The sequence below is a fragment of the Suricata suricatta genome, chromosome 11, assembly GCF_006229205.1.
Source record: "Suricata suricatta isolate VVHF042 chromosome 11, meerkat_22Aug2017_6uvM2_HiC, whole genome shotgun sequence".
In the NCBI taxonomy this organism is placed as follows: Eukaryota; Metazoa; Chordata; class Mammalia; order Carnivora; family Herpestidae; genus Suricata; species Suricata suricatta.
In genome coordinates this window covers 78,476,514-78,486,884 of record NC_043710.1, presented here as the reverse complement: position 1 = coordinate 78,486,884, position 10,371 = coordinate 78,476,514, and the positions used below count along the sequence as shown (strand labels likewise).

General features: G+C 33.7%; 1 protein-coding gene across 1 annotated transcript in view; it reads right to left on the bottom strand.

Annotated features, from left to right (window-relative positions):
• Positions 1 to 771: 771 nt before the first annotated feature.
• The window catches only part of CNTN5 (contactin 5), a 1,016,132-nt gene continuing 1,006,532 nt past the window's right edge, over positions 772 to 10,371 (bottom strand). The window contains exons 25-26 of the mRNA XM_029915651.1: positions 5,661 to 5,829; positions 772 to 1,071 (exon numbers count right to left, since the gene is read on the bottom strand). Of these exons, the coding sequence (XP_029771511.1) occupies positions 968 to 1,071; positions 5,661 to 5,829 (273 nt within the window). The 3' untranslated portion in view covers positions 772 to 967. The remainder of the gene's footprint in view (positions 1,072 to 5,660; positions 5,830 to 10,371) is intronic.

The following is a 10,371-nucleotide window of genomic DNA, read 5'->3' as shown; positions in this document are numbered from 1 at the left end:
ATGTGATGCATGGAAGAATTTAAAAATCAAAATTTATTTGTTATGCTTGAATCATTTTAATCCACAGACTGTTGCAAAATTATTTGCTCAACAAATTTTCATTGTCCTTAAAATTGTGGCAATTAGAAGAAAACCTTGGACCTAATTCAACATCTATTTTATTAATAGATGGGGAAATGGGAAATTTCCATCTTGTATTCATCTTTTTTTCAAGTTAGCATGTTTGGCAGCATATTAGTGTCTGCAGTTTTTAGTGACCATATTTTTATGTGTGAATTTAATCTTTTTAAATTTAGAATAAACACTGTATTCGCAACTAGATAACATATAGCACTTAAATTCATTTGGACTCACTTTCAATTTGCCTTGCACTAATGTAAATGGTTTATTCCCTACTCTAATAACTTGCTTTAGGGATGCATACAGAATAGCATATTGAAAAAATTTGCTATTTTTGCTATGCAGTAACTAATGTCTTTGAGAAAATTTTTGTGTAATGGATCACACAACTGAATTATTTTTTTTTCATATCTTCTACCAGTTTGTCAATTGGGATAGTTAGCCAAAGGGAAAATGAGAAACAGTAGATTTGTGTTTGAAGCATATCTCCTAGAGACCACTTAATGAACAAATGGATGACACATTCAAGGTTATCAGATATAAAATAAAATTCCAACATATTAAAAAAGTAAAGAATACATTTGACAGAAATTACCTTTGTTTACAAAAAAAATCATTAAATACAATCTGCATATTTTTATTTGACCAAGAACTGTCCTCTCCGTTAACAAAATCAAAGAGAAACCTGATGGATAACTAATATTACCCCCAACCTCTTGTGAGCGCACCATGAGCAGTCCCAAGTTCTTAAAGCGTACCTCAGGGTCCTGGGTCTCCACTTGCACTACACTCTCTTCACTGCTATTTTCACGCTAAAGCAAAGCAAAGCAAATTAAGTCTGCAGTTTTCACCAAGAGGTTGAGGGAATCATCAATGCCAAGAGTAATGTTACCGATGATGAAGATGGGGAGAGTGTGTGGAGGGTCGACTGAGCACTAGTGATTTTCCCACCTGTAAAAATAGAGAAGCACTAAATGGAGCAAATTATTTTGGTTTTGCTTGAGCTAGGAAAGAATTGTTTTCAGGTATGTGAGATGAGTGAATGAAACTTAGGTTTGTTTCTGATGAGAGTTTTCTTACAAAATAAGACATTGTATGGGACTCCCAAAAATTAAATAGAAGGTAGAATTATATATGGAATACAGTGTTAAAAGGCTATGTCAAATATAAAAAAATACATCTAATTAGGAAATATAGTGTACTTTCCACAAATGATGCACTGCTTATAAACATCACAAATTCCAGGTATAAATTATAAAATAATTTCTATAGTACATTGTTCAGAGAAGGGAGCAAGAACAATTAGCAAAAGTTTGTGGCAATAAGAATTCATAATTCAATGACTTCAGTCAATTTTTGAATTATTTAATTTATTGTACTTATGGGTTCTTCATTGATTTAATTATTTAAGTTGAGTAGCCTTAAATTTTAGATTTTCATATATAACTTGGCAAAGGAGAGCTATCTTTCATCACTCTTCCCAATACCCAGTAGAAATTCTTCCTTCTTCAAAATATTGTATGCAGTTAATGTATGACTAAAATACTGTATGCAGTTAATGTATTACGGTGGTTGTTTGATTAATCTACTGATCTGAATTGATTAGCTTAAAGTAGTTTAGATAACGCTACATAACTAAGCTCCACACAAACTAAGTCTACCCTTAGACCTAACTTCACTGATGGTTCCTCAAGCTGTAAGTTTGAAGTATGATCATCAATATTTAATTAATATTTAGTGATATTTAATGAATGCTTTCTATATGCAATGTGCTGTACTGAGCCCTTTATACATATTAGCTTACTCACTCCTCACAACCTATCTATTCAGTGAGTACTGTTTTTATCCTCCTGTTGCAGATGAGGGAACTGAAGCTTAGATAATAGAACTTGCTTAAAGTCGTTGAGCTGGGATTAGTAGAAACAGATGCTCTTATGTATCGTCTCTCTTAAAATAATGACTGGCCTTGACCTTGATTAAGGCCTTAATGATAGATTAATAATAATATAAATATACCATCCAATTTTTGGGATCATCCTTCTGTCAAGTTATCTTCTCTGGTCAGAATTGAGTGTTAATGGAATCTGGTTAAATTTTACTTATGGAAATAGTGTCTAATTTTCCCCAGTTGTTTACTTAAGAGCTGAAGAATCATTTGTTTAGTAACTAACACACACACACACACACACACACACACACACACAGCAGCAGCAGCAGCAGCAGGAACAAATCTTTACTTTGAAAATTTTTACAGCTAAGGCACTAATGAAACTATTAATCAACATACTGGAGAATGTTACATGTATTTCAACTTGTACAAAAGAGATTATTCTGAAGTGCATGACTACATGTGAGTTATAAGAAAGGCACGATGACAAAGTTTCACTGAAGTGGTATGCATGCTTAATAATAAAAGCTGTGAAAACATCTTTTGTGTTTTTTTGAGAGTGGCTGAGTCCTTGTCAAATCAACTAACGTGACACTTTTACAAAAACGTCTCACTTTCAGAATGCTAAGTAAGGACTATAAAAGGAAAAACATTATTTTGGTATCGCAAATCAAAACAAAACACAAACAACAACAGTGGGCTAAGTTTTAGTCCCAACTGTAAAACCAATAGCTATTTCACTTGAGCAAGTTCATGAACTTCTTAGGGCTTTTGATTTTTGGAAAAAGATGAGAAGTGAGCCAATTGTTGTTTATTTTCTATGGGTCTGAAATAGACAATATTATGAGTTTTCACTTTATTAAAACTCAGAAATGTGTTGTACTAGTCGTGTTGGTTTAATTAAAGCATAAAAGCTGACAGTTTATTTTTCATGGAATAGAAGTTACAGTACAATGGGAGAATCAAGGTCTTTAATAATCACTCCCAAACTTGGAACTGATATTGTCCAGATGACACTTTACAATCTTAGTGTTTTAGAGTTGAAAGGAATCGTGGAGGAGTTAGAGAATAATAAAATACTTAGTATTTTACTAAAAATGGTAAGATAATATATGGAAAATACCTAGCATAATGCCGAGAACATGATCAAGGGTCAGTAAATGCTTATTTTTAGAAATTTGAGACTTATGAAGCAAATAAAGAAGAAAGTTGTCATCTTTTTCTCTTTCTGGGAATAATCTGTCAAAGTGCTCTTTAATATTTAGACCCACACATGAACAGTTCAATTATGAACTAATCAATGTGGAGACATTATTACCTTTCTTGTTCTTGAAAATATGAATTTATAAATGAATCATATTGTATTAAGTTTTTGTGTGACCACAATGTATTTAAATTCTTAGGTCTCTTCACCTGATTTTCTAAAAAGTGTCAAATTTCCTGTATCTTATGATTTTATTTTTAACTTTTCATTTTGACATAATTTTAGATATATCAACATGTTATAAAAAGAATTCATCCAGATTCTTTAAATGTTGTTTCATCATTGTCACTTTATTATTCTGTCTATAAGTAAATACATTTTTCTGAACCATTTGAAAGTAAGTTGCAGATATGATGTACATTTACGCCTAAATACTTTAATGCATATATCTTAAAAATATGACCTTTTCTTAGATAGCCATGCAGAATTTTTTAAAAGAGAAATTTAATATATATATATTATGTAATCTATAGACATTATTCAAGTTTTATCAATAGTCCCAATAATATCCTTTATCTCATCTTGTATTTTTAAATGTTTATTATTGAGAGAGAGATAGAGAGAGAGAGCAGATGGGACGGGACAGAGACAGAGGGAGAGAGAGATTCCTAGGCAGGCTCCATAATCAGCACAGAGCCCAGCATGGAACTGGATCTCACAAGATGTGAGCCAAAATCAAGAGTCAAACATTTAACCAATTGAGCCACCCAGGCACCCCTCATCTTGTATTTTTATGTACGAATTTACTTATCAAATATTATGTCAATAGCTTTTGCTCAAAGTTTCAATCTAATTGTTTTTTTCCCTATATTTGCCTTCTACCTCATTTTCTGGCATCAAAAATTTCATATACAATGCCTCTGGTCTTAATTCAATTGATAAATATGTTGAATACAATAAAGCCACATACAGAGTCCTACAGGATATCACTGGATACCTCCCTTTAGGGACAATTCTGCTTGAGAATGATAACTCAATAAATAGTGTTCATAATAAAGGCACATTAAACATTTTTATTCAAGTGTTTAATGAAAATTGCCCAATATTTTCTCAATGTGAGATTTGCATACTTTATTGAATCTTTGGTCTCCTTTTTTGACTATATCAGTGAAATGGTTACTCATTACCAAGTGTGTAAAGCTTTTTGTCCTTTAATTCCTTTGCAGATGTAACAATGATGGTAGTGGTAAAGATTTGTGGCCTTGGAGACAAGCATACCTGGGTCCAAATCCTGGTTCCTCCACTTAGATCTTAGGCAAGTTACTTAAAAAATCTCTGTAAAATATGAATAATGGCCATCTACTTTATATAATTGTTACTAAGACTGAATAAGAAGATGTATTTAAAGCACTTCAATCATGCCTAACACATAATAAAGGCTCAGTAAGAGCTGGAAATTATTAATATTGCTAATAACAATGAGGCACAAATAAATTCTGGAAATCTAATATACAGTTAATAATACTGTAGTACATACTTGAAAGTTGCTAAGGGAGTAAATTTTAAATGTTCTCACTACAAAAAGAAGTGGCAGTTATATGATATGATGTAGGTATTAGCTAATGCTATGGTGGTAATAATTTTGCAATGTACAAGTGTATCAAATCAACAAGTTGTATACTTTAAACCTACAAAATGTTATGTATCAATTATATCTCAATAAAGCTGGAAAACAAACAAAAATAATACACAATATAATTTACAACTTATTTTGAAATCAATAAACATGGTCAAAGTTTAAGTTTAAGAAGAATTTCATTTGAATGTTCCTATACTTCATTCTCCATTATCTAATGATAAGGCGACCTAGATTAAAACAAAATGGATGTTAAAATAGTTCAAAAGCAGTTTAAAAGCAACATTGCAGGGGCACCTGGGTGACTCAGTTGGTTAAATGTCAGATTTCGTCTCAGGTCATAATCTCATGGTTTCCGAGTTAGAGCCCTGTGTTGGGCTCTGTGCTGATCTGTGCTGACAGCTTGGAGCCAGGAGCCTGCTTCGGATTCCGTGTCTCCCTCTCTGCCCTTCCCCTGCTCATGCTCATCTCATGCTCAATGCTCATGCTCTGTCCCTCTCTCTCAAGAATAAATAAACACTAAAAAATATTGCAAAGCTGAAATGGCCAACAAGGTGCTGCTTGAGACTATGATAGGCCAGGAAATTTCACAAATAATTCTAATGAAAATACCAGCCCCTTTCTAGATGTGTAGAAATTCTGCAATTATGGACATACTGCCATAGTTTGTATTAGTTGGAAGATGGTATGGAAATCAGAATGAGAAGACCATTCGTTTCAACCATGCAACTCATCATATTAATTTTGATGAGGCTTACACTATTTAAGATTGCTGGCGGTCATCAAATTAAAGCTATTATGTCAAAACATACCTGAATAGGATGGTACCCTGATTTGAGAACTAGCTGTTCCATCCCCTCCTTCACTGTATGCTCGAACTTCAATAATATAGACTCCAGCATCGGGGAGTGGTATTACTGCTTGAGGTTTCTGTGTTTCAATAACTTGACTGTTGCTGTGCCCCTCTTGCCTATAAAAAACCTGGAAATAAGAGCAGAGCTTTAAACATTTGATATTCAATTGAGGATTCCAAATGTTTATTGACTGATTACTGTATGTCACATTTTGAGCTGAGGGAGCTCACATCTTTGGCAGATATGTAAGCAAATATAATGCATGTGCTATGTGTACAAAAGATGCTATGAAAACACAGAAGAGAGAATTTCATTGTCTGTGGGTTAGGAAATACATTTTAGAGGAGATGATGCCTGAACTAAGTCTCTGAAGATGAGTAGAGTTCACCAGTTGGAGAAAGGGATGAGAATTCTAGGAAAATATAAGAGAAGATTAAAAAGTACACCTAAGCATTACAAAATCATAGCATTAGATATGGAAGACAGAAGACCTACGAGGATTGTGGTATTTGAGACTAGAACAGTAGGTAGTAAGGGGGCTAATCACTAAAACTGTTTTATTCTTGGTTATTGAAATGACTAGTATCTTGAGTGAGTACTCACAGCTGTCTTCTTCAATTGAAAGGACTAAAGTGGGGGTGTCTGGGTGGCTCAGTCGGTTAAGTGTCCGACTTCATCTCAGGTCATGATCTTGTGGTCTGTGAGTTTGAGTCCCATGTCAGGATCTGTGCTGATCACTCAGGGCCTGGAGCCTGCCTCAAATTCTATGTCTCCCTTTCTCTCTGTCCCTTCCCAATTCACATTTTGTTTCTCTCTCTCTCTCTCTCTCTCTCTCTCTGTGTCTCTCAAAAATAAACATTAATTTTTTTAATTTCAAGAAAGGACCAAAGTGATGATTTCTTAATACATCAATAATAAATCCTTAAAGATGTAGGAAATAGCTGAAAGTTAAATTTTTAGTGTTTTTATTTTTACTTTTATTGTCATTTGCTTTTCTGTGAACTGACATTTGGATATTTTGGCTGGTAAAGGCAAAGCTTTTTTTGACACCTGTCTGTGGTACTAGAACAGAACATGTGTGTATTCATGGCAGTTTCAGAATTACAAATTAGGACATAGAATTATCCCATGTTTACCTATTAGAATGCAAAGAACATAGGAGTTATGCAATTTATACAAGATCAGGTGGCTAGTTAGGGAAGAAATTGCATTGGAGGTTTAGAGTTCTGATGATCAGTTTAGAACTGCTTCAGAGCTATATTATATTGTTTCTACGTATAGATCTCAATTCAAAACAATCTCCTACAAACAAAACAAAACAAAACCAAACAAAACACAATCTCCATATTCCTGTATGGGTGAATTTGGGCAAGATACTAATCTTTCTAAACCTCAAGTGCCTCTAGTATATAATAAAGATAATAATTTTTCATTCATGGTTTTGTTAGGAGAATGAAATGGGAGAATGCATGTAAAATACCCACCATAGGAATTGGTGCATGGTAAGCTTAATAAGAGAAAGCTACATCTGTAGCCACTATTGTTCATTGTCAGTGGTCAGTATTTCAATTGCATCACAAAACGTGGACTGCCTTAGGAAGTTAGGTAAAAATTTACACTTTATTCCTTATAAAAATATGTTTTGAGCTTGAACTAATGTACATAGAGGAGAATAAACTTTAGTAGAGCAACACTGTTATATATTGAAGTCTACCTGCATTTGATCTTCCCCTTTGCCTTCTGGTAAGGTATGGTCCCTCAGTTTCATTTCCTTTTTCTTTCACAGATTGAAATTTATTTCAAAGTCTCAGGAGATAGATAACTTCTCTTGAAAAGTATATAACCTATGCAATAATTGTATGTACTGAAATACAGAGAAGGAAGTGATAGCCTCAGTGTAGCTAGGAATGATAAGTATCATCAAATATTTATCGGGCATATCATGTGGGCCAGGAATACTGCTATATATTGGAGAATCAAAAGAGAACAAGACCACATCGTTTCTGCTCTAATGGCACTTAAAGTATAACAGTGGAGGTGATATCAGTGCAATGAAGTATGAGATATACTGCAATATGAACTGTATTTAGTGATACAGCAATGGGTACCTGGTCAAGATTTGAGGACTCAGACACATTTCTCAGGGCATGCCCATAGCAGTTTCTTTCGCCTTAAAAAATGATAATTGTATCAGAATTTATGCTTCTCATTTTGACTGTAGCAGTATAATGAATTAGAATTCTGATCATCCACATGAGGTAATTAGAAAGCAAATTTATGGCAATAGGAAAGTATGTAAATTGGTTGGGATTGGCAGGGGAGTGACTATTTTAGAGGACATTGTTATTATGGTTCAATAAATTACAATTCTTATGACAAAGAAAAATGCAGCTAGAAATGCATATCTAACGTTGCTGTAAAATCCAGAGTTGAAGAAAAATTTGTGGATCAGTTGAGATTTAGAAACAATAGCTAAAGCAGGAAAAATATCAGTTAATGGCAGCAAAAGGAGTTTGAAATTAAATATGGCTTTTACCAATACATCCAGGGAGATATAATGTTATAAGTCAGTAAGTGGGTATACTAAGTGAAAGGATACATTAAATTAATGGTTAGTCTTAGGTACTTTAGAGAATCTTGGCTCGTTAAAATTCTGATTTAGAAAAGATGAATTAGAATGAGAAATATGAGAAGGTTAAGGAGTTATCAAGACATGTCAGAAATAGTTATTGACAATAAGGAGGCCAGGGAATACTTTGTGAATCTGGACATTTACAGAATGGCAGTTGTCATAACAGCTATCTTTAAGCGTAAAGGAAATTGTATTTTCAAGACTATTCTCAAATTCTCCTTAACCAAAGCTGGGAGGAGTGAGTTATCCAAAGAGGCAATTCTAAACAAAAAATAAATTAATGCAGTACTGCTATTCTGAAAGGCATAATCTGGAAATGGCTAGTCTCTATGTCTGATGCTAACAGAATAATGGCATGAGCATGCTTAAAGACATAACAATAAATTTTTGCTGGTTTTTACTATAAATGCTCCCTGAGAAAAATGGATCCTGTTAAAACAAAGACCCAATCAGCAGCTGAAATCTTGGGAATAGTCAATAGGGACCGCTGCTCCTCATAATAAAGGGCAAGGAACCCGAAACCCCAGTGGAAAGTGGAAGTTGGGGAGAAATCAGCAAGATGATATAAGCAAGATGATAAGAAGTTGGGAAGCACAAGCACCAGTAAGAAGCTACTGAATGGAGGATGGCCAAATGCACTTTTAAGAACAGGACTTCCTATTGACAATTTTTAGATACTTGCTTCTAAGGTGTGTTTTTCACTCTGCCTGCTCCTGCCAACATTTAAGTCTGCTTTGTACATGCATATATTTAATAATATATAAGCCATTTCTGTTTTCATTTAAAAAATATTTTATAATGAAAAATTTCAAGCATAATCACATGTAAGACAATGGTACAAGCCATTATATATAAGTCTTTTTCAATTTGGGGTATCACAAGAAAGAGGCTGAGTCCATACAAGGGGAGAAAATGAGATGAAGGAACAGCTGAAAGATACAGGACATCAATGAAACTAGAATGCTCATAGAGATTGAGTCCCTTGAGAAGCTGGATAAATATAGAGGTGGGCTTCAGAATTCTATAGCAGGTGGAATAAAATATCAATTGAGGTGTACATATATCTCAGGAGTCTGGAAGGCCCTTTATATAAGTTAAATAAGTAAACATAAACTTCTGTCTATATTGATGGATCACATAAAACCCGGTAAACTTTGAGCCTGATTTTCCCTTAGTGTCCTTGGCTCTGTAAGTAGGCAGAAAGTAGTGGGTGAGGTGGGGGAAATGTATGAAAAGTAGTTGTATATCTAAGAAAGGCTATTTCTTAGATGTAGACTAGAAAAACAAGACCTTACTTTTTGTGGTATGTAGCCTGAGGTACTTGTCCTGAATTCCTTCTGAACTGCTTGCGTTATTTTCTGAGTGGATACGTTTCTCTTGATGGGGAAGGCAAATATTTGCACAACTGAATGTGTAGCTCCTGGGCATTTAATAATTATTTTACCTTTCACTTGAGCTTAAATATATTTGAGAAGAATAAGGTAGAGATAAGATGGTTGTTTTCTTTTATAACCTTGGTAAATGTCTACAGAATATGAAGAAAACATTCCTCCATTCTCAAGATTATTAAGGAGAATTATGGCTGAATATGCTTTAGTCCACATCTTTGGAATTGGTCTTAATATTTCTTTAGGAGTGCCAGCAATAGCTGTGCCCAAATTAGTAAGGACTCTAGATATAGACCCTACACTAGGAGGAATTACAAAAATGAAATTTTTTTTCTTTGAAAAGCATTTGGGGAAAATACTTTAAATTAGAAAATATTTATTTTATGTTTTTCCTGATCATTTTCCTAATCATTTATAAATAATATATTAATAATATAGGTGGCTGTTTCTAAACTGGGAATGTAAAGAAAAGGAAAGGAAAGAAAAGAAAAATAATTGACTTGAAAAAGTCATAAATATACAAAGTCCAAATTTGTTTCAACTTTTTAAATGGAGAGTTATTTTACTTGAGCAACAATAGTTTGTAGTAGCCAAATCTGAAATTCCCCAGTTTCGTCTGGTCTTCAAGCTTCTATTTCTCTTAATGTCT